The sequence below is a fragment of the Babjeviella inositovora genome (assembly GCF_001661335.1).
Source record: "Babjeviella inositovora NRRL Y-12698 unplaced genomic scaffold BABINscaffold_15, whole genome shotgun sequence".
NCBI classification, from domain to species: domain Eukaryota; kingdom Fungi; phylum Ascomycota; class Pichiomycetes; order Serinales; genus Babjeviella; species Babjeviella inositovora.
This window is the reverse complement of record NW_017566852.1, coordinates 305,964-329,298: the sequence shown is the minus strand read 5'-3', so window position 1 is coordinate 329,298 and position 23,335 is coordinate 305,964. Positions and strand designations below refer to the sequence as shown.

Sequence of the window (23,335 nt, the reverse complement as noted above, 5' to 3'; positions counted from 1 at the left end):
TTCTTCGTAATTATGGGTAAACATACATTTGTAACCTGTTGCAGTCAGGTCTAGCAAAACCGAGGTATAACCAAAGTACCCAATAATATTATTTTGGCATATCCATTAGGATAATTCCCTTTGGCATAGAGGGAACAGCTTGTTAGTGGCTACGATGGTGGAACACAGGCCTGTTAACTGGTAGAATATACCTATAGTGTAAGAGAGCTAGCAGCCAGAACTCAGTCACTGTTCTAATTGCTCCCAAGCATTGTCCCATATTACACAGTAGATACTATAAGATATGCCATTTCAAGTATACAAAAACTAAGAAAACATTGTCCAGAATGTGGAGAGGTTTGAAATCGCAAAATTTGGGGGCTGGCTGTCAAAGCTCTAACCCCACCCACCAGAAAGAGATTACTTACCAACATGAGCCACCTCGACGTAGGAGCTTTCGGATTTCTGCTGGGAGTGGCTATCGGCATCGTCTTCGATACTAAGCTGTCCGTCTTCCACCGTGTGGTCGGTAACATAGATGAACACCATTGGAGCTGCAATCAACAAGGATCCGGCTAACAAGCCCCAGGTACTGCCAAAGATAGCCATGTACAGCTTCCCCAAGGAGTCCAAACGCCAGATAATGGCGGCACCTGCAGACTGAATACCCTTGTAGAAGCCCGCGTACAACGCGGCCTTTCTTGGCTTGTTGGACAAAGCCCCCAAGAGCCAGTAAACAAACGACTGCCAGATAGCATCGAACGCACCATAGAACATGAACAAGAACATTGGGCCGATGTATGAGCGATCCGTGAAGTCAATCTTGGTCATGCTCTCGACCGACTCGCGGGTGAAGCCCTGTTGGAATTTGAAACCACCACCCCAAATGGCCATGGTGCAGGAAAACAACACCACCCAGCCAATCCGAGCACGCATCTTACGTGAGAAGCGAGCCCAATCCAAAAGGAAGCCGATGAACAAGGCCCCAACCATTTGCATCAACCAGTAGAGCAACGAGTTCAAGGATCTGGTGCGCAAGTTGAAGTGGCCCGCATTGAAGTCACTCTGCTGGTACGTATAGAACCAGTTCGAGGCAAAAAACATTGGGAACAACGTATAGATCATTGGCTCGGTCTTTAAAATGTGGAAGAGCTCGAGTAACTCCTTCTTCAACAGCGGGTTCTGTGGAGCCTCAACGCGGGTGCCATCTGACTTCATAACCTTAGACACTGGCAACAAGAGCAATGCTACCAAACTCCCACAGCACATCAAGGCGAGGAAAGCCGCAAAGGTGCCATCGGTGGGCTTGCTCTCCTTGTCGTGGATGTTTTGTGCCAAGGGAATGACAGACCCAATCACGGCTCCCAAGTTGAAGATGATCCAGAAAGTCATGATGGCCTTACCCTTGTTATTCTCGGTAGGATAACTCAACATAATGGTACCCTGGGCCGACCAGAGACAAGAAGCACAGATCCCCAAAATCGCTCCCAGCGCAATCACGAAACCTGAATTTTCCGTGTGGACGAAGCACAACAACAGACCGGCGTAAAGGGCGTACCCTAAAGAACCAAAGCAGAGGGCATATCTCACCCCAATCATATTGATTATAGTCCCCGATACAAACCCGAGAACCAGGAAAGTGGTGTACAAACTCATGTTGGCAAGGTCGGAGGTGTGGATGTCGATACCCCCCAGGCCCCCTACCCCCAGCAAGGCATTAAACATGCCCGTGGTGAGAAAGCAGACAAAGGAAACAAAAATAACCTGCACCATGGCATTAGAGTATGGAGGAAGGTGTTTGCTAAAGCGACGATCGTACCACCTGTCTCCCTCGGAGACAGGCTCTCCCACAGGTGGATATTGCGGCTCAGCGTAGGCAGCCGTAGAGTCAGTAATGTTAGTAGTCATAGTGAAGTACCCTATGATTTGTGTTATATGATGATTCTATAAAGAGAGAGCCCAAAAACTGTAGAGATGGAGATGTATTTATAACTTTCATGCTTATCTTTCGTTCGTCGTTTTACGGTTTCGTCCGCCATGCATGCAGATACAGTGTTTTTCTTCCGAACCCCAGCCGTGCACATATGTGTCACGCGCTAAGCATTTCTTTTTCTTTTCTCCGCTGGCGAGGAGATGTAACATGATTCCATTATGTAAAACGCTAATCTCCAGGTTTCATTCGTACCAACGTTCCATTGCATGTTTATCGCTCCCCTCTTCCGCGCCCTGAGACACGTATGTTCTCTCTCGGTGTCCAGTCTCCTGGCACCTGTCTGAGCGGCACTGTGTTACATTGCCGTCTCCAACAAGTGTTTCAGAAGAACCTGTGTTTGTCAGCCCATGAACCCATCCGAGCAGCGCGGCCAAATTGAAGACGGACCTTATATATCACCCAATCGGCTGTATCCCAGGTAGGCAATTACCCCCGCAGAACAACAACCATGATCAGTTCTACCTTAGCCCAAACGCTCAGCTCCACCCCTATTTTCACCCCATCGGTGAAAACCACTGCTTCGGAAAAGCTTGTTAGGTTGTTGACCGATTTGCACCACGACTTTACCGGCTTCATTCACCAGCAAGATTCTATATCTCGCTTCACAACATCCCTTGTGGGCTCCTTCAAAGAGGCGGTCTATGCCTCGCCTATCACAATGATCCCTACCTTTTACAATAAGTCTACTGGGAACGAAACAGGACACTTTGTAGTGATTGACTTGGGCGGCTCCACCCTCAGGGTTGCTGTGGTTCTGCTTGCTCTTACCAATACCCAGATCTTGGCCGAAAGGTCGTGGGAGATCAAGGATTCGTTCAAAGTGTTGAGCTACGAGTTTTTTGCCTGGATCGCCGAAAGGGTTGAGGAGGTCTTGGACATTCAGACGGCCGTCGATAAGACGGGAGGCTTAATTCATGTTGGTCTCACTTGGAGCTTTCCGGTCAAGCAGACCTCTAAGAACTCGGGCATCATCCAGGAGGTGAGCAAAGGGTACCAGCTCACTTCCGAAGTTGCGGGCAAAGACTTGAAGGTCTTGATTGAGTCGGCGTGTTTGAAGAGAAAGCTTGAGGTACAAGTGGAAGCCATCATCAACGATGCAGTTAGCGTCTTCATCACCGGGGAGTTTTTCGATGAGGCGAAGCTTGCCATTGTGTTGGGGACTGGTACAAACAGCTGCTTACCCCTTCCAACCCGTTTGTTCTGTCAGGAGAAACAGGTGGCGAACTATGTTCAGAACGACAAGGAGTGTCTTGTCAACACCGAGTTGTCCATCTTTGGTCTTGACCTCCTTTCATATGCCACCCAGTATGATAAGCTCATCGACTTTCGGTTTGGCTTGTCCCCCGCGCTGATTAAACCTCACATGAATTTAGATAATGGAATTTTCCAGCCCATTGAGGAAATGACCTCTGGAAGGTACATCTCCGAACTTGTGCGCTTGGTAATGGTTGATTTTATTGCCCAGGGCCAGCTATTCCGTGGCGCGTGTCCGCTCAATCTCACCACAGCCTTTGAGTTCTCTGGAGAATTGGTGTGCTTTTTGAGTGAGACGTCGGACAATGACAAATGCAAGGCAAAGTTGTCGGAGTTTCTACAGGTAGAAAGCGACATTCTGCCGGTGATTGAAGATATGGATATTGCTGTGGTTAAGAGTATTATTTCTGTGGTTGTTGAGAGGGGGGCCTTTATTGTGGCTTGCTCCATCTTGGCCTTGTGCGAACTCTCTCAGATCTCAGGAGATGACAAAGTTAACGTTCCCTTTGTGGGTTCCATCCTCAACCACTTTGTGTCTTACAGAGAACAGGTGGAGAAGTTTTTGAACCAGGCACGAGAAACCCTTCCACGGAAGCACATTCCTAGGTTTTGCTTGAAGCATGCGGCCAGTAGCAGTGTTATCGGTGCTTCCGTAGCCGCTGCTGTTAACATGGCCTCCTCTCGTTCGTAAATATTAAAACGTATATAATTACCCAATGGGCTTAGATAATGAATATGTATATGACTACCCAATGAACTTAGATAATGGATATTTAATTGGTTTACTCTTTTCAGCGTCGCTACCAGAGCACCTCCCCATAACTTTACGCTTTGGAATATCAGTAGTCGATATTTTTCGAAAGATCACAAGCTCCGGACTTTGAATTTCTGGTATTGTTACACTCGAACGCTCATAATACAGAAAATGGTAACCATATAATAAGGTGTCATTCATGTTAGAAGTACTTCGTGCATAGAGTTATTGCATCGAGATATCTCGGCACTATGCACCACGTACAATTCCGCCTATAGTCTAGTTTAGTGCACGCTAGTCACCCGGCAGTACGGACACCACCCCTCTTTCCATAGCTAGTGCCACCTGTAGTGCAACGTTAGAAGGGGCTAGAATGCTTGGGGATACTGGGGGGGTGCAGGCTATACGGTTGGAGGCACTCAGCATAGGTGTGAGAGCGGAACTCCGCGCACGGCAATTTGAAAAGCGGTCTAGTTTGATGGGATGCAGCCTACATCGCATCTGGGTTCAGAGTGTAATCTTGGGCTGCAGCTTACCCCAATACAACATGAATGCAATTAACGTTTAAACTCTTGTCTTTACCGGTGCTTTCAGAAATTAGATGCCACTTGGCAGTTAAAGCTGTGTGGCCCACCTTACGGCATTTGATAAAACACAGCGTGTGAACCGTGGGTCAGAATTCATGCAGCATGCAAAGCGGAAGTTATTAGCGAATGACTTACCCCGCGCCGATCAAATCCTCTATAGGCAATAGGAGTTTCCGGTCCATTGATAAAATAACCTTTTGGATGTACTTGCTACTTGAGTGAAGTTTGTGGTACCGGAAGATACAATGAAACGTTATCATAGCACTTGTAGCATACCAATCGGCGAAAGCAATGTAAGAATAGCCATGTATATATCTTATGGGGAGTGGCTATGGCCTGTGTGCTCTAAGATGCCTGGGGGTGAAAAAGTTCATATTCCGTTTGTAGGCTCGATTCTCGATCACTTGGCTTACAGAACTCTGGTGGGGATGCTTTTGCAAAACCTGGGCTCCCAAAGGATATCCTCAGGTTTTACTCTGCCCAATCAATAGCGTGGTTGTTTATGTCTGGTATCACCTCTCATTTACAATGTTTATTAGATCCAAATACCCCCTCATATTTGTTTTAGGTTTTCATTTGCAAGTATTCTAGGAATGGTATTGTATATTGGTAAAAACGAAGGGTCACTCCGTGTCTTTGAGGGTCTAATATAGTTGGATTTTCTGTATGCAGAGCCGTCATTAACACTGTAGCACTTAGCTAGTGCCGCCCTCTAAGATACCTTTATTTCTTTGTATAGGTCGGAATTTTACAAGCCGAGTTGTCTCCTCGTAAATTCAGAGGTGCATATAGTATCGCCCGTTGTCCGCCAGCAGTTTATCTAACGCCGGCCGGGCGGAAACATGGAACAGCTAGCGCAACTATAAACAGTATTAAAATAGTTCGAGTGGGGTAGTTGCGGAGTACAGGCCATGCAAAGCTACATGAGTTCTTGTAGTGACGCCAACTAATCTCTTGGCCGGAGATAAGAGACGCGGGCCGAGTACAAATGGCATATCCCGCCCCGGATGTTCTGGTGTTGCAGCAGTACTCTCAGAACTCCACTAGTTTCTGACATTCCCTTGCGGTGTATTTTGATCTAATGCAACATGCTTATCAGTGTGACCTCATACAACTCTGGTTTTCAGATCTCGTTTGGCAGGAATTCTACATCAAACTGGATGCAACCTGCGAGCACTGCAGGCCTACGTGCAAATTTTCATACAGCATGCGTTTACTCCTATTTCTCCCCATGGGGGAGTCGGGTCTTTTGGTGGGGGTGGGAGCATAAGCTTGAATACTTTTACAGAAAATAATGAAGTGAAAATTCGGTCACAAGACATAATCACCTCTGAAGAGATAAAAAAATTGTACTGGACCCCTGGGTTTTTTTTTTTTTTTTTTTTTTGACATTTCCATACACGCATACTTATACTAACATTGGGTGATACCTGACCTTGAAATAATTCACACTAGCTTTATTAATATATAAAACTACAAAAATGATTTGATCTTGTTCGCAGCAGAACTGTCTGCAACGATGAGAACATTTGGGTGGGTTTGCAAGAAAGTACATGGAAACTTGCTCCCAACTGGCCCACTTGTCGTTTTTTGTAAAGCAAACTGCTTTGGTTTCCCGATCACAATAATAACCACCTCCTCGGAGTTATCCAAAACCGTAGAGATCCCCACCGATAACGCAAACTTTGGCACCTTGTTCGGGTCGTTGTCGAAAAATCTACTGTTGGCCTCCAAGGTGCTTGGGGCAAGGGTTACCTTCCTGGTAAGCGAATCTCTAGAAGAACCGGCTTCATTAAAGGCAATGTGCCCCTCTGGGCCCAATCCTCCTAAAAACAACTGAATGCCCCCGTAAGACTTGATTTTCGCTTCATAACGCGCGCACTCGGCCGCAGGATCGGCGGCAAGACCGTCTAAAATGTTGATATTCTCTGGCTTCATGTTGATGTGGTCGAACAAATGGTGGTGCATGAAGTAGTGGTACGACTGGTGGTCCGTTGGTGGAAGGCCAAGGTATTCATCCATATTGAAGGATACCACATTTTCGAAACTAATCTTGCCGGCCTTGTAGTAGCCCACAAGGTTCAGGTAGACCTTTTCAGGGGAGGACCCGGTTGGAAGACCAATGACAAATGGTCGAGATGGGGTTGGGTTGAACGCATTAATCTTTTCCACGATATATTCCGCAAGAAAATCGGACGCTTTTTCGCCGTTAGCAAAGACCTTTTGCTGCCTATAATGAAGTTAGTGTCTGAGGACAGAGAAACCAACGAGCGGGCTTCCAATATACGTACATTTAGGGGAGAGATAAGAGAGGTGTGGTTCGGATAACGCATGAAAATTAAAAACCTAGATCCGGTGATTAATATATAGTCTTTATCTTTGCTTCAAGTGTACTGCCTATAGGGTGGTCGTATTTCGGGCTACACCGTTGCTAATTAATTCACGATCGAGTGTAACAAGGTTGCATCGGCTCAGCGGCTGGGACTGTAGGACGGATTTTACCCGTCCCAGAGATAGGCGTACACGCGCATGACGTGCAGTAAATCTTAGCCCGAGTATCTGCCTTTTAGCCCAAGGTCATTAACCAGACAGAAATGCAACATGCTTACAGTATTGTGTCAGGCAATTGAGCTCCTGTAAGTATACAGTGCAGCCAAGACCAACGCTACGATCTAAATATTGTACCCTGTCTCTCTACGCTATATATACGGCATGCTTCCTGCTGCTAAAAGCTTCCACCCACATACTACCCTCAACCTCCACCTTTCCAATACCATGACTCATATTATCAAGCTTACAAACTGCTCTTTGTGCGACGAAGGGCTGATGCAGAAGAAGGACCTATGGGTTGATGCCCACCGAGGGGTCATCATCAATGCTCCGGTTGGGGCCATTGTTTACGAAACCGTGGATATGACCGGGTTGGTCGTTGCTCCCGGCTTCATCGATGTGCAAATAAACGGAGCCTTTGGGTTTGATTTTTCCCGTTCCGTTACAAATGAAAATGAGGTCAGGCTGTATGTCCAGGACTATGAACACGCCATGAGAAAGTACTTGTCGACCGGGGTCACCAGTATCTGTCCTACCTTGACTTCCAGTTACCCTGAGGTTTACCGAAACGTGTTACCGCTTGTGGGCAACAAACGTGTCAGCGACCAGACGGAGTCGTTAGGCGCGCATTGTGAAGGGCCGTTCATTTCCCGCGATAAGAAGGGGTGTCATCCCGTGGATTGTCTCGTCACCGCGCCGGCAAAGTTCAAGTCTATGGAGGAAGTTTACGGAGCCGACAATTTCAAAAACATTGCCATCATTACTGCTGCTCCGGAGGTGGAGGGAGTTTTGGAAACCATTCCTCGGCTCGTCGAAAGTGGCGTTACCGTCTCCATCGGGCACACTACCGCCTCCTACGATCTTGGGGTTAAAGCAGTTCAACAGGGTGCTAGCATGGTTACCCATATGTATAATGCCATGCCCCAGCCACACCACCGCACCCCGGGGATCTTTGGTCTCCTTGGCATGGCCTTAGATGAAGAGTCGAACGAGGCCCATACCACAGCTGAAGGGCCTTACTTTGGTCTTGTGGCTGATGGCGTGCATCTACACCACTCGGCCGTCAGTATTGCCTATCACAGTGCCCCAGATAAGTGCATTCTCGTCACCGATGCCATGATGTTGATCGGGTTACCCGATGGCGTGTACAAGTGGGATGACCAGAAAATCGTCAAAAGCGGCAAGTACCTTCATTTAGAAGGTACTGACACCATCGCTGGTAGCAGCACAGACCTTTCGGAATGTTTGCGGAACTTGATGAAGTGGTGCGACATCGATTTGGCCACCGCCGTCAAGACCGTGACCAACCATCCTGCAATGTCTATTGGCATGGGCGCCACCAAGGGTTTTTTGAGACCTGGTTGCGACGCTGACTTGACTATTTTGGACAAGTTTGGAAACGTTCAGCAGGTGTACAAGTTGGGGAGGAAGGTCTTCATGGATTCCAAGATCCGTTCCGTGTTGTAATCTAGGTCTGGATCATTGACCTGAAACACTAACTTTAAAACTAAAGCTTTATAAGTATAGGACTGTCTAGTTTGGTTGAAAGTAGTGGGTACAAACCGATAAAGCCCAAGGCTAGGCATATAGTGAAACCACTATATTGCTGATATCTTGATACTCCCCGATCTATCCCTTGGACTTACTAGGGCTTATGGTTGCGTCTCCAGGAGTCTCCCAACCCACTTTTATAGATTTTTTGCTATCCGTAGAATATGCTCTGTATTTTTGGTTTATAATGGCACGTACGTAAGCCATTCAGAAGTTAAAACTATAAATTAATCCACGCATATCTTTGTCAGATTTATTCACAGAAAACTAGCTAATCTCTTTGTTGCGATTATCCCCACGCTTCGACTTCGCAGGATAACCCGGATACTGTGTACCTTACCTCGTGTATGCGGCCTACCCTTGCGACTAACGTTGAAATCCGTATCTAGTTTGGAAAAACCTCGTTAAAAACGCACGAAAAGTGGGCAATTAAGTTGAAGCTAGTTCTGGTATTCAACACCATCTCGGTCTACCGGATCGCTGTATTGAGACTATCTAAAAATATCTTACCCTTGGTGCCTCGCCAATGACCTTCACTCCAATCAGATAGCGCCCCCTTTCTGAGAACTTCCTCGGCCTTTTCTCCCTGCATATGGTTGCCGTATCTTTCTATATAAAGCTGCACCATGTCCACATGGAAGTCGAGTCAATATAATTAGACACCACAAAAGTCGATATAGTATACTCACAGGACTGACTTCCTTAGTGTGGAAGGCGCACAAACTATTCCAAGCACACGAGCTCTCCCAGGCATACGACCTACCTTGGGCACATAGACTATCCCTGATGGGTCGTGAAAATTCCCTGTGTGAACTTAAATGGCACGGCTCCGCCGATCGTAGAGCTCCGTTGTCTAACGTGCTCCACGATACTCCGAGGTCAGCATTCGCCCGCTTCGAAAATTCAGCCATAGAAACCACTAGACCTACGCCTTTTTTGATCGGCTCCCCAAACACTCAATCGTAAAAAAAACACAGGCCACTCCCATGGATGGCTTTTTTATTCTCGCTTTTGGTTTTTTCCTCTTACCGACCCAGTAGAGGTTGGTAATCATAGTATACCCCTGGCTTGCCAACGTTCATAACCAAGACATCTAGTTGACGCTTGCGCCACAGATTTGCCATGGATCTGCAAAGAGAGTTTCATATCGCAGCCAAGACGATAGCTGAGCTATTTCAAAACCCAGTATTGTTAATTAATAAACCTCATTCAAATATTGGCAAACTAGTTTGGTTGTTGTTTTAGTATATAAGTCTTCTCACAGGTCTAAAAAGTGCCGCCTCTTCCGTTCCTCGTCCATTCCCCTTCGGTAGGCTCGGTCGAAAAAAACGCCCGAAGAGCAGAAGCACATGCATCGTTATCAGAAAGCATCAGGCTGCAGTGTAAGTGCCATGTGGCTTTAGCGACCTAGACGAGTTCCCCTATCAGGCTTAAAGTGCAAATTAATTTGAGTCCTTACACAGCTATTATTCTTGTGGGCCATAATACACATACAAACTGCCCCTTACTGGAACTCATCCCTCGTTTCGTCTCTGCTTCCATTCCTCAGGTTTTCCTCGTAGCACCAATCGTGCTGCGCCTTGCTCCCAATCTGGATCTGTCCTGTACGAGAACTCCACAGTCATGCCTATATATGCACAGCGACTCTCGTCCCTGCAGGCCAGAAATAGCTTGCTATTTGTTATTGTTTTTTGCAGCGACCGGCGCCTAGCCTTAATTAGCTTCACTGTGACTTCTCCCTAAAGCGTAACTGCCAATCGGTTCTCGTTAGCGCTGTGGCCCTCATACTTAACTCTCCATTCCCGCTCATTTGAAGTGTCCTCTATCCCCCACCTCATCCAACCACATCCTCCGTATGACAGCCATCCACGCTTCAGTGCTCGATCTACATCAACATCTACCGCCGTATAGCTCGCTCTTGAATCCCACCACCCAGTATGACTATCTGACCCACTCACTCATCCCGCTCGATGAGCGACGGGTGTTTCAGTTCACCCCTCCGCTCAAAGGGGTTGTCAATAAGGAGAAGCTCAAGATGCGCTACAAGTCGCTTCTCTCGGACGTCTCCCGCACCCGGTCCATCTTGTCCCTCAAGATCTCCAACTTGGTGCTGCTGCAGATTCCTGACCTGACACCGTCGCCTGCTCTTCCGTCAACCATCTACGCTCTTCCGTTTGAGATAACCGCCATGATCTTGTACTACGTCAACGACCACGAATCCTATTTGAGCCTAATGCAGGTGAACAAGTTTTTCTACAAGCTTACCAAACCGTTGCTCTACGAGTCGCTTGTGTTTACCTCGACATATCGGTTCGCACAGTTTGTCACCCTAGTGCGCTTGGACCACAGCGTGGGTTACTTGGTTAAGAGCTTAGACATGTCGCAGTTGCAATCAAACTTCGACCGCTTGACCCACCTTGAGGAAGCCGAGGCCGTGGCTGAAATAGCTGAGGCCGAAGTGCAGCCAGCCGAGCGTCCCGCGGAACCACCTGTGGATCAGCCCGGAACGGATGGGCGCCGCGAGGTCCCTGATACCCACCGCTACATCTCTTCCTCTGCCGTGGACAACTTCCAGGACTGGGCCGGCTGGCGCGAATGGAAGTTCCTGAAAAACCCGTTGTACCGGCCGGTAGTTCCGTTGACCAAGTACCGGTCCCGCGCCGTCTCTACCGGTACTACCGCACTCTCTGTGGGTACCCGATCCTCCGTGCACTCCTCAAGGTCCTTCTCCGCCTCGTTCTCCGCCTCCCTCTCCAGTTTCTTTAGCCTCAAGCCTTCGCTCGACATCAAACGCTTTCTCAAGAAACGCAAGCATGTCAAAAAGCCCTCCAGGACCTACGTGGAACGCCATAACGTCGTGAGGCTCGAGCCGGTGGCCGAGACGCTTGACTTGTCAGCCTCACGTAACGTGCGCGCCTCCAGGTCGCCTGCGCACCCGCTATCCAACAACATTTTGAGGGAGTACATCAATGCCAAGGACGTTCCCATCGGAAGCTTGTTGCACGTGATCCACTTGTGCCCCAATCTCGAGTACCTAAACTTATCGAAGTTGGTTCTTTCCGTGGACTACCAGATTTTGGAGGTGTCAAAATTCCTGGGCTATGATGTCGGTTCTACGAACTACCCCAAAGACCTAACGGTCCACACCGCCAACATTATGCGGCAATCTCTCGATGAGTTGCTGCGCACCAGAGTGGCCTCATCTGGTTCCGACGCTGCCAGCGTGTACTCTCCCTCTTTTGTGTCGCACAGGAAGACTGAGAGCCCGTACCTCGATGCGGACATGACCTCCATCACGTATGTCAACGACTTTGAATCCCTCTACAGCGTCTCGACGCCCGTCTCACGTGGCTACAGCCAGTTGTACTTGAGTGACTTGAACTTGAAGTCCATCAACCCGATTTCCCTCGTCTCTGTTTCACAGAAGTCCGTTCTCACCGCCATAAAAGACTGTTGCTTTCGGTTGCAGCGGTTGGAATTGCAGTCCCTCACGTGGTTGAACAAGAAGATCTTGTCTGAGTTCGTGGGCGAAGCCTCCGCGTCAGACTTGCGGGAGTTGGACTTGACCAATGCCGGCATGAGCAAGAATTTGAACTGGACGAAAAATCTCACCGTCACTCAGCTCCGATACTTGTTATTGAGCGACGAGAACCGTGAGGAGGACTTGCTTGAGGAGGACGAGAATAATCACCTCATGGTGCGTCGCGGCAGAATTGGTGAAACCTACATAGTTTAGGATTCTCGCCATCCCCTTTTCTTTTTCACTTATTCCATTTTTACTTTAAATTTCTGGACTCTAGTTTCTTTTGGCGCTTTGCTTTGTTTTCTGTCTTTTCCCCCCTTCTTATACCCCTTTGTTCTTTCGGTTGGCGTTTTGCCCTGTACTACTTTCCCTAGGAGCCTCCTCAATGTATGACATCCCTGAATAAAAGGTACTACACTATAGTGAAATAAGTTAGGTGTAATGTACAGAACTTTAGGGCTCAAGAAAAACCCCTTATATACTGCTTGAACAGGCCCCCACAACTGTGTCCGACTCTGGAACCAACCCGGGACAAAGAATTTGGCCATAGGGCGTAAAAAAAAATTGAATAGCGCTGCTCGGTTTCGATCCGAGGACATCAGGGTTATGAGCCCTGCGCGCTTCCACTGCGCCACAGCGCTGCTGCAATAACATCGAACCTGTCCAATTAGTCATACGACGGAGAAACAAAACAAAGGTCTGTATATGCTTGTGATTAACCGTTTCTTAATCTTCGATATTTAGTTTCTAAATGCCAATTAATATTGATATTATAATTAAATCAGTATTAGTAGAACTATAGCTGCGGTATTTCACCTGTACATGTAGCTGGACATAGCGTTTTATAATAAACTCATCACAAGAGATTGAGAGCCGTAGCTACCAACATCTAGAGTTATTGAAAGAAAGCCTCCTTCACTGGCCCATCCACTCTCCCTTATGCGCGACTAAAACTGCACTAGCCGTATAAGAGGGTGGAATGGATGCACGCTGGTGGGTACCCGTCTACTACAGCCTTTCTTACGCTCCGCAAGTTTCCCGTCGCACAGAGACATCTATCACACTATAATCGTTTTCAAAAAACCTGCTGCAACCCTTTGCCGAAAATCCCTCTAATCTTCTCCGGGTTCTGCTTGCTGAAGGCGACCAATACCGCAAAACTAAAGCTAAATACAAGGGCCTCGATCTCGAGTTCAGCCTTGTTGTCCACCGGTTCCTTCGTTTCCCGGTCCCCAAGGTCAAACTGCGGCTTCAGTATTGGCGGAAGCAAGGCGCTCAACGCCTTTGGAGCACAGAACAACGCCAACTCCTTCTGACGCTGCTTCCTCTCCACAATACTACTGAGTCCGGCAATGAAGGAGCCACAGGCAACGGCGTACAAGGAGTCAAACTTCTTGTAGCTGATGCCAAAGTATGGAGTCAAGAACCTAGGGCCCAACCGGGTCCGCACGAGACACACACCGTACCAGTTCAACGCGATAAAGGTTGCCAAGAAGGAGGACGATCTGAGGGAAGACTGGATACTGCGGATAATATTGGTGATCATCAGCTTCCGCGAGCGGTTCTTAGGGTTCATGGCCAACTTTATCCCGAAAATCAACGCGTTCAACGGCATATACAAGGAAAGGCCAAAGCGGAGCCCCCGTGCGAAGCGCCAGAGTGCATTCACCTCACAGCTGTCGGAAATGTTGCTGTGTACCAAGGCACACGGGATGGGTATGGTCTTGGAAAGGTCGCCCACGTCGGGGTGCATACCAAACTTTTCTGCCGCCTCCACCAAGACTCGCTCCTCTCCGTTTGGTGAGCACTCGCCATACCGGATCTTCTCGTGATGCAACATGTTGAGCGCCTTCACCAAGCCGTTGTCCATGTTGGCAGCGGAGGTGATCCAGTCACGATACAGCGGTGGCAAGCGCTCTGGGTAGTAGAACCAACAGAACATGATGACGCTCGTGCACGCGTTGAAGAAGATTACGTCATTGAAGTGGTACATCCATGCTGGGGTGTGCGGTGCAAGAATTGTTGACAAGACCGTGTCTGTGGCTCTGACAAAGAGCAAGAGGGTCATATCGAGGGTATAGAACCGGTTTTTACTGATAATGTGGTGCTGGTAGTCCGGGAAGGTGAGAAGCGAGGAGGCCAAGCTGGCGAGTAACGCAGACGCAAATGGTACCACGCGTTTGTATTTTTGTCCCGGGAGCACACGGGAAAAGAACGGCTCCAATACATTGATCCCTAGCACAAGCTTGGTAGCGAACATGGGGAACTTTCCCGGGTGCAACGCGTTTGCCAGGATCTTGAGTAACGCCGAGAGAAGCCCCTTGGACTCTTTCAGTCGGGCGCTCTGATAAATTTTGGCCAAGAACTTGGGAAGCGTCACGTAGATGAACGCAATGGCAAATGCCTTTGAGGGGCTAGGGGTGTTAGAGCGTGCTTAGAGAGCGTGCAAAACATACTCACGACTTCAAGAGCCGGTCAATGATGAACCGGGCCCATACCGAGCTCTGGGGCTTTGCTAGAGCATACATGGTAAGTGTAGGGTGTTATTCAGCGTGCGGAGTCGGATGAAGAAGAAGATTCAAATGAAGATAAGTTGTAGTGGCTAGGAAAGCAGAAAGTGTCTGGTAACGGACATGGGGCGAGTGTATTGATGCGGTTAAAACGCACGTGCAAATGTCTACGAGAAAGCCGAGGCACGCGTAGCGGCGGGGTAGAGGCCTAACAGAGGAGATGGCCAGACGAGATATAAACATGTTAAAAGCAGGCTTGGAATATGTAGATTTGGCTTAGTTTTCAAGCTTAGATTTACAATATAATGGATTGCGGTGTTACATTCCTTGTGGATAGTTAGAACTATATATATATGTAAACGGGTTACGGATTGGTGGAGGATTTCTGAGGGGTGAAAGAGGGAAGAAGGTAGTATCACCTCCTAGTGGGTTACATATAAGATTGGAGGAAGGTAAAAAACAGGGAGTAGGTTTCAGTCATAAAAGGAGAGGGAAGAGCTAGGGCGGAAGTACTAAATGTGGCGAATTACCCCAGACCATATGTGACGTAGTCCTTCAGATATACCCCACGTTGCGACCTCTCCTGTCAAGCAAATATCGTCACTTACGGGATTAAAGGTATAAATAATTATATTAAAGAATGTGCGCTAAATTAAATCTGAGATATCCATATAATTTCATTGAGAGCGTCTCCCGATTTATAGCCTCCCTTCTCAGAGGCTTGTCCCGGGCACCCTACCCAATAAAAGATAATGTATCATCCTACAAGTTCAGACTAGCATAAAATTAGTAATCTCGCCTTCTCTATCAAATTACTAACTCCATACTTACTCGTGAGCGCAACATGGGGCTTGCTGCAATAAGGTAGTTGGAATGACCTCGATAGAGTATCCATCTGGGTCATTGATAAACGCAATTTTCTTAATAAACCCCTGGTCATACTTCAAGCCCCAGGAAACCGCTGGAAACTCGGCCTCAACCTCGGCACAGAACTTTTTAGGGTCATCGCACGAAACACAGATATGACCGTACCCGGTGTAGTCGCCTGAGTTACCGTTGTGATAGCCCTCAAACGTGTCATCAGACTCGGTACCCCAGTTGTGGGTCAATTCGAGCACGGAAATACGGCGAGCCTGGTTCCCGTGATCCTCGGTGTTCTCCACGTAGGCATCGTCATGATCGTAGCCCAAGAAGTAGAGGGTAAACTTGGCTCCCTCGTGGACACGGGTGCTAAACAACTTGAACCCAAGCACCTTGGTGTAGAAGTCAAGCGACTTCTTAGGGTCTTTGACTCTCACCATTGTGTGGTTAAAGACGGCGGAGCTGACCTCGGACTTTCCCTCAACCTTAGCAAAACCATGCTCGATCAACTCCACCCAGTAGCCGTTAGGGTCCAACGCAAACGCAATATTCTTCTGTCTCCCATCACTGACCTTCTTCTGGAACTTTACACCCTTGGCTTCCAACTTCTTGCAGTACACCTCGAGGTTGTCCACAGAGAAGCAGATGTGGCCGAACCCTCTCAACGTTTCACCATTACCGCTGTTGATCTTGAAGCTGTCATCAGACTCAGACCCGTGGTTGTGACACAACTCTAATACCCCGGTCTTAGCTGCCCAGTTGGTAGATTCGTCGGCATCAATACACATCATGTACAACGAGAACTTCTTTTCAGGGAAGTCGACCTTTTTGATCAACGTCATCCCAAAGTGTTCCTCGTAGAACGGAACGGACACCTTAGGGTCCTTGATCCGGAGACACGTGTGGTTGTTTTGGAAGGAAGTGTCAATAGATGGCATGACTGGTATGAATGGAGAATGAGGATATGAATAAAAGTTAAGTGGATAGACGCTTCTTAAATAGGCCAAAGAACCTCTCCGCGAATGGGGGGAATGCTCACGTGACAAAAGCAACCCTCGGAGCCGCCTGACTAACAACTCCGAGCTATTTATAAGCAATGCACCGTTGGCACGTGGCTAGCTCCATGACACGGTTAGATCGGCACAATGTACGAATTACGAGGACAGAGCCGTATGTATGCCATGCGGCACCATGAATAATACCACCTAGTCCTGGCTGGCTTTGACGGTATTCCGGCAGAGTCTCGCCTCTTCGGTGCAATGATACTGCGTATTTTACAACGCGGTAATGGCAAATAAAAGACGTTTTATAGGCAGATTCGAGCACCAGGATATTGTTATGCCCAGTTCAATTGATACGGTTGTAGCTCTGGAGTTCCTTGCTTTTACGGACAAGCATTTGCGCCTTGGCTGGTCCTGGATGGGGGTTGAACATTGTTGGTACCTACCAATTGGGTAGCTACCTCTGCGTTTTCCGTTGAAGAAATCATTGATGGGAGGCTTCTCGTATATGATGAATGTGGAGCTAAGAAATCAGATGTGTATAACGCCAAGATAGAGACCGCTAATGAAGTGAGAAAATCAACAAAGTGGGAAAATCAATGAAGCGGATTACGTAGATCAGATGGTGTATAGTAGGTGGATTACGTTGACAATGAGGAGAAATAGTTAGCCTGACCTCGAAAGTAAGCCAAACACTTTTAACATCTAAGGTTAAACCGACCCTCAAGAGATCGGTTCCTTAATCAGGTACCAGGGCGTGTCCTTGTCGGCCTTCCAACCATTTGGTCCGACATATCTTAGACAGTTCCAGGTCTAAGAATAAAAAGCAATGGAGGCGTCAGGAGTCGAACCCGAGACCTTCCACATGCGAAGCAGACGCGCTACCAACTGCGCCACACCCCCATTATATGCCATTTCAGTCATTATAAATAATCATCCATGGAAGTCTAGATTCTTGACCTAGAAATGAGCCGATTTTACCTCGTGTGTTTGTCAATTTTTAGCAATCTGCCGTTGAATAATGTTGGCGCCAACGGTAATAAATAATAGTTAATGGTTAATAAACTACTTATCCTTTGGTAGGATAACAACGTCATGAATATTTAAATATTTTATGTCCGTTAACTCTAACACCAAGGACAAGTGAGGACTCCATGTGCTCTTCTATAAAGTTTCGATTCCCTCAGTAAAATAGCTTTTGATTATACTGAAGTCACTCCTGAGACATTATTTAATGCTCATTTTAAGGCACTATATGAAATTCTTCTAACAGACATCACACGGTCTTACGACGTCAGATGTGCACACGAACAGATTTCAACATGTTTAGAATATCTACCGCGCTTACTTAGCATCAAGACGGACTGATAAAAAAAGACAGGAATGTATCTTTTCGAACAAAAACAACAAATTAAAATCTATAAATAATGGGGGTGTGGCGCAGTTGGTAGCGCGTCTGCTTCGCATGTGGAAGGTCTCGGGTTCGACTCCTGACGCCTCCATTGCTTTTTATTCTTGGACCCTCACTCTCTTCGGTCAGGGAAACCTGCCAATGAATACCTTACACTCAACAGAATAGACTATGAATACCTACTTCCTAGAAACAGATTAGGACAATAATATTCCTTTAGTACACTATACCGATAACCTAATTTGGAGCTTTGACTCTCTGACTTTCCACATCGTGAACATGTTCCACGTTCTCCGCCTCGTCCTTGTATTGTAAACTGGCAACATCATAATCGTCGGAGTCATCCATGTGGGCTATCCCCACTATTTCACGCTTCTCAGGTCCTATGAAGGTAATAAGCAAAAGATAGCCGAACACACAGCCCATGAGAATAGCCATCACCTTGGCATAGTTGTAGACACCTGGCCTCGCCACTCCGTTTGCATCATAGAGCGGGAATCGTTCACCGATGGTGGCTTCGATCGTAGAAGACGCGGACGAAGCCAAGTTACCTAATTGGTAAGAGGTACCCACGATGAACGATCTCCACTTAGGGTCGGCCAAGGAGGAAATATGGGCTGGGACGACACCCCAAGCTCCCTGCACAAAGAACTGCAAGAAAAAGACACCAGCGTTGATTCCAGAGTTACGGATAAAGGCCCAAGGATAGATCATGGCACCACCCAAAACACAAGAGATCATGATGGACAAGCGACGCCCGAGGAAGGAGGATGCATGGCCCACAACAACACCACCGGCGATAGCGCCGAGGTTGGCCACCGAGTTGGTGACAGTAGAACGATTATCGCCATACCCAAGCTGCTTGGTTAACAACGTAGGATACAAATCCTGGGAGCCGTGAGAACTAAAGTTGAACCCCGCCATCAACAACACCAAATAGACAAACATCAACCACTGAGTTCTAAGCGACTCCTTTGCATTCTTCCAAAACTTGGATCCTTCCACGCCTTCGTTCTCCTCGACCTCCATCTTTCTGATGAATGCGTCAGTCTGGGGGAGAGATAACCTCCAGGCAATGAATAACACCGGCGGACCCGCACTGAACCAGAAAATGGCTCTCCACCCCTTTGGTGAATTGTCCACAATGGCTCTTTGGAAAACCACAGCCAAGAGATATCCCAACGCGTATGCTTCCTGAAACATACCCGAGATAATACCCTTGGCATCGACTGGGCAATCGTCAAGAGCACAACTGGCAGCATTGCCGTAAATACCCCCCATCGCAATCCCAAATATCGCTCTAACTCCCAAAAATTGCTTATAGCTGTTGATGAAACCAGTACCGATTTGGATAACAATCAATATGCCCAAGCAGGTGATCAAGGGGTACTTGCTACCGTATCTATCACCCCATAAACCAAACGCAATAGAACCCACAGATCTGAGCATAAGAACAAGTGTGATACCCCAAGTGATATCCTTAACCGACACGTCCAACGATTTGGCAATGGCACTGGCATTCAAGGACACGGAAAAAAAGTCAAACGAATCCCACGTCCACGCACAGAGGGCAACCCCAAAAAAGGACCAGTTCTTTCTGGTAAGTTGGCCCAATGGGCGGAATGGGTTGAGGTTATGTTTGCTAGCACGCAACTGTTCGCTTGTCGGTAACAACAGAGTGAACCGGGTTTTGAGGTAGTTTTTGATAGTGACGGAATCGAGTTTGGGGGCCTGCATCGGTTCATCCGCCGGGGGTGGACGAGTCAGGTCGAGGACTGTCATGTTTAGTTTGTGAATGGTTGTAAAGCTGTAATCCCTCCTCACTATAACAGGGGGTATTTTGCTGTATTTATACGACGATCGCTTTTTCGGTCGTCAATTGTGGAAGCTGTGGCAAGCCTTGCCATTCCCTCTTGAGGCCCAATGCAGGACCAGTCATCGATGCGGGGAGAATGCGGGTGGAGCAGGGTAGGGCGCTAGTTCAAGGTGGACAGGTAAAAATAGTCCGTTTCCCGAGTTCTTTGATTATGTAGCATTGCATAAACGGAGAAACACCCCAAACGTAAGCATTTTCACCGACGCCTTGATTCCCACGTTAAGTTTGAGCTCCTTCTTGCCGCGTGCATAAACCATAGCCGTGTATCGGCAATCGCTCAGTGAGTGACCACCCGCATGCTTGGCCGCATAGGCTTACGAAGCAACGGAGAAACTAAAGCATCGGAAGATGCAGAGGCGTCATGCGTGGAGTGCCACCAAGAGCTTCTATCGAGATGAGGTCACTTGTACCGTACCACGGTCACGTGTATCCCTGCGGGAATATCGAATTGCCGTACAGATGCTTTCCGGTTACGGTTTCCGACTTAACCGGAGCCGAGAGGGTTACAACCGGGTAGAGCTGGGAGGCTCCTGTACATAGATTCGATCACGGCTATTCAATCACGCGTCCATGTTTTCGCCAAAGCTTAGCCATTCAACAGAATGTAAATAAGCCATATTCAAACTGCCATTTTGCAATTGTATATCAGTTCATTAATTTCAGGTTTTGCATTTAATATATTAATTTTCCTAGCCTGTTTATCTACAGATATACAGGGTAAAGAACCTCGTATGCGTCCCGGTGAGTCAGCCCGGTAGCTCTCAGAATGGTCGGAATCGTAGCCCGACTCAGGTTATATCGGGTCGAAAAACCCCCGTCACTGCCCACCCGACAGCCTTCAGTTCCCCAACTTGACAAATATACCAGAGCGCCGTAAGACAAATCCCGGTAATATTTCCATCCACGACGGGGCCCCCCATTTAACGGACAGACCCTGGCACTACGATAACGTACTGCGGCTCACGTGCCATGTCCCCGCTTTGCCTAGTCCGATCCGATTTCGGCCGTCTAGATGGAAATCAGACCTCCCAACCCTGCTGTGGAGCGAGTTATAGATCCCAGGCCGACTGGTCCACAGTGACCCGATGGTTAAAATAGTCGCCATGAAGATGGGAAGGCTTATTATTCTTTATTTTTTTCAAGCGCCCAACAATTATGGCCCGATAAAAGACAACTCCTGAATACCCGATAGTCTCCGTCCGGCAGGGGATTTCTCTCCCTGCTGCTAGTGTCTAATCATTTACAGTAGGAAATCGTTGCTCCTTGTTTCATGTGTTCTAAGAGGGCGTGTCGTAGCTCCATGGAATGGCTCTCGACTAGCATAATGGAATGTCAGAGAGTAAAAGTCCCTCCATCGTGGACTATGGCCAAATCCTTATTCGGTGGCCATGTGACTAAAACGGCACACCAAGGCTCTGCTGATACGCTCTAATTTGAAAGCTTCATTTCGGCAGACGATACGGAGCTTCAGAGGAATGTCCTGCAAACTTTAGCATCGGAGTTATGGGTGGGGAACCCAGGCTGTTTTGTGGTTTAAACTTTCGCGATGCTCTCTTATGGGCCGCTTGGCTTTAGCTTCGCTTTTCCTCCTCGAAGTGCGTTAATCCTGGTTGCAAACCTGTAATACATTAACGGGCATAAGGCAAGATCCCTATAAGCGCACCGTTCCTTTTTGGGAGGTAGGACAAGCGAGCCGTGAAACCGGAAATAGTCGGATCCTGGTTTTTGTTCGAGAAATTAGCTAGGAATAGTTGAGGCATATATGCAAGTTGAAGTCTGATCTGGTTTTGGGCTATTCTGGCCAATAGGCACAGTCAGGCCAGCTATTTGCACTGGGTCAGTAGTCCAACCATTGTGAATGTCTTGTGTACGCCCACCCTGTTGGTCCGTCCCGTCTCATGAACTTGTCACCTCGTGGCTCACCGCATGTTTTTCTTGCTGACTGAGCATGTCTTTGGAATTATTAATGTGATCGCACCTTTGAGGTTATTCTTGGGGAAATATGAGCTGGGACAACCCACTGAGAACCCAGCACAAAAATTCCAGTGAAAAGCAACCTAAATTGGTTCCAGAGCTGGGAACAAAAGGCCCAAGTATAGGACATGGTGCTCACCCAATATACATCATCATGAATGTGAGATGATAACTTATAGTGGGGGATACATGCCCCCAAGCATTCCACTGCTGAAAACCTCTCTTTTTATCAACAGTGTTGGCAACGGTAGAGTAGTTGGCCTTAGCAGTTTAATGAGGCAGAGTACAAACCTCCCAGACTATGATCAGCAACCAAGCTCTCAACTATTCCTTTGTATTCTTCTAAAACTCAGACCCTTCCACACTTTAGTTTCCTCAGTGCCTACCCTTATGAGAAAAGGATCCATCAGAAAGAATAGCCCCCGGGCGGTTAATAGTATCCGTGGACCGGTACTAAATCAGAGAATGACTCTCCACCCTGACGACTCCTAAATAGTCCCTGTTCTTTCTAGAAATCTGTCCTAATTCATCGGTTAATACGATGCCCGCGGGTATCGAAAGTGTCTTCTTGTTGTAAGTAAGGCGGCAAAGCGAGTTTCGAAGTTTTCAATAATGACGGTAAAGTTCTGATTCCTAAATCGATTTACTCTCCAAGTATGGATGGAATTCCGGCATAGTTCTCAACGTGAGAAATGTTGATGTCTACAGCGATAATTAATAATGACTACTCATAAAAATCTACTTGTCCTTTGGTAAGATAACAGAGCCCTGGACATGTAAATAGATTATGTATATTCGTTAATTATACTAAGGATAACAGGAATGCTGGAATTGTATTCCTCTTTATGGCTAATTGTTTCTTCCAGTAAAGTTGCTTTTGATTATCCTGAAATCACCTCTGAGTCATCATTTGACAAAGGTGAGTATGGCATTTCCTTACACAGACATTTAAACAATCCCGTAACGTCAAATATGCGCAGGGACATATTTCAACAAGACTTTTTTTGTTAAAGCCGAGAGCTGGGGTGAAGCAGAAGGAGCTATTTCCAAAGAACTATTTTTTCTGGTCATTGCGGGCGGATGTTTCTGAAGGTGAACATATTTCTATTAAACAAAAACTGGTATATAAACACTATTGGTTAATAATGGGGGTGTGGCGCAGTTGGTAGCGCGTCTGCTTCGCATGTGGAAGGTCTCGGGTTCGACTCCTGACGCCTCCATTGATTTTTAACATTTTCAAACCTGCACTTGCTGGGAAGACCAGGTTATTTCTTTCCCGTCTGATACGTGTAGTTGGAAAAGCCAGGGAAATTGTAGTACGGAGGAGTGCCCGGGATTCAGTCTAACGTAGAAAATGGAGCCTGTAGTAAAGGCGCTACATGTGCCTCGTTCTAAATGAGGCTACAGGCGTCTCATCTTAGGTGAGACATAGCTTCACCAGCCAATCTATATGAAGACCGACTGAATGTCTCCTTGTATATCTAGCTTAGATATAATGATCAATCAACTCT

The 23,335-nt window shown here is 47.4% G+C and overlaps 9 protein-coding genes and 4 non-coding genes across 13 annotated transcripts; 6 read left to right on the top strand and 7 right to left on the bottom strand.

The window, feature by feature from the left end:
* Nucleotides 1-274: 274 nt before the first annotated feature.
* NGT1 (Ngt1p) lies at nt 275-1,953 on the bottom strand. The gene has a single exon (XM_019129976.1). The coding sequence runs from the start codon at nt 1,885-1,887 to the stop codon at nt 400-402; it is 1,488 nt and encodes a 495-aa protein (XP_018982885.1). The 5' UTR covers nt 1,888-1,953; the 3' UTR covers nt 275-399.
* Nucleotides 1,954-2,140: 187 nt separating this feature from the next.
* On the top strand, nt 2,141-3,988 carry HXK1 (hexokinase 1). The gene has a single exon (XM_019129975.1). The coding sequence runs from the start codon at nt 2,421-2,423 to the stop codon at nt 3,915-3,917; it is 1,497 nt and encodes a 498-aa protein (XP_018982884.1). The 5' UTR covers nt 2,141-2,420; the 3' UTR covers nt 3,918-3,988.
* A 2,004-nt stretch (nt 3,989-5,992) lies between these two features.
* On the bottom strand, nt 5,993-7,069 carry NAG1 (Nag1p). Its single transcript, XM_019133049.1, has 2 exons — nt 6,859-7,069; nt 5,993-6,797 (listed from the first exon to the last, which is right to left on the bottom strand). Coding segments are annotated over exons 1-2 (759 nt in total). The 5' UTR covers nt 6,861-7,069; the 3' UTR covers nt 5,993-6,040.
* On the top strand, nt 7,052-8,901 carry DAC1 (Dac1p). Its single transcript, XM_019129974.1, has one exon. It carries the CDS (start codon nt 7,280-7,282, stop codon nt 8,582-8,584), a length of 1,305 nt encoding a protein of 434 aa, XP_018982882.1. The 5' UTR covers nt 7,052-7,279; the 3' UTR covers nt 8,585-8,901.
* Nucleotides 8,902-9,141: 240 nt separating this feature from the next.
* Nucleotides 9,142-9,801, top strand: BABINDRAFT_163549 (uncharacterized protein). The gene has a single exon (XM_019129973.1). It carries the CDS (start codon nt 9,455-9,457, stop codon nt 9,632-9,634), a length of 180 nt encoding a protein of 59 aa, XP_018982881.1. The 5' UTR covers nt 9,142-9,454; the 3' UTR covers nt 9,635-9,801.
* A 722-nt stretch (nt 9,802-10,523) lies between these two features.
* On the top strand, nt 10,524-12,404 carry BABINDRAFT_169152 (uncharacterized protein; the record flags this gene model as incomplete). The annotated part of the gene is made up of 1 exon (XM_019130635.1): nt 10,524-12,404. One exon carries the CDS (start codon nt 10,524-10,526, stop codon nt 12,402-12,404), a length of 1,881 nt encoding a protein of 626 aa, XP_018982880.1.
* Nucleotides 12,405-12,760: 356 nt separating this feature from the next.
* Nucleotides 12,761-12,832, bottom strand: BABINDRAFT_t347. The gene has a single exon. It is a non-coding gene; the product is annotated as a tRNA-Met (tRNA).
* A 112-nt stretch (nt 12,833-12,944) lies between these two features.
* On the bottom strand, nt 12,945-14,739 carry BABINDRAFT_67329 (uncharacterized protein). The gene is made up of 2 exons (XM_019132502.1): nt 14,652-14,739; nt 12,945-14,605 (listed from the first exon to the last, which is right to left on the bottom strand). The coding sequence occupies exons 1-2, from the start codon at nt 14,717-14,719 to the stop codon at nt 13,267-13,269; spliced, it is 1,407 nt and encodes a 468-aa protein (XP_018982879.1). The 5' UTR covers nt 14,720-14,739; the 3' UTR covers nt 12,945-13,266.
* Nucleotides 14,740-15,528: 789 nt separating this feature from the next.
* On the bottom strand, nt 15,529-16,500 carry GLO1 (lactoylglutathione lyase; the record flags this gene model as incomplete). Its single annotated transcript, XM_019130634.1, has 1 exon — nt 15,529-16,500. The coding sequence occupies one exon, from the start codon at nt 16,498-16,500 to the stop codon at nt 15,529-15,531; it is 972 nt and encodes a 323-aa protein (XP_018982878.1).
* An 893-nt stretch (nt 16,501-17,393) lies between these two features.
* Nucleotides 17,394-17,466, bottom strand: BABINDRAFT_t346. Its single transcript has one exon. It is a non-coding gene; the product is annotated as a tRNA-Ala (tRNA).
* Nucleotides 17,467-17,992: 526 nt separating this feature from the next.
* Nucleotides 17,993-18,065, top strand: BABINDRAFT_t348. The gene has a single exon. It is a non-coding gene; the product is annotated as a tRNA-Ala (tRNA).
* A 146-nt stretch (nt 18,066-18,211) lies between these two features.
* On the bottom strand, nt 18,212-19,711 carry BABINDRAFT_41397 (uncharacterized protein; the record flags this gene model as incomplete). The annotated part of the gene is made up of 1 exon (XM_019132025.1): nt 18,212-19,711. One exon carries the CDS (start codon nt 19,709-19,711, stop codon nt 18,212-18,214), a length of 1,500 nt encoding a protein of 499 aa, XP_018982877.1.
* A 3,260-nt stretch (nt 19,712-22,971) lies between these two features.
* Nucleotides 22,972-23,044, top strand: BABINDRAFT_t349. Its single transcript has one exon. It is a non-coding gene; the product is annotated as a tRNA-Ala (tRNA).
* Nucleotides 23,045-23,335: the final 291 nt, after the last annotated feature.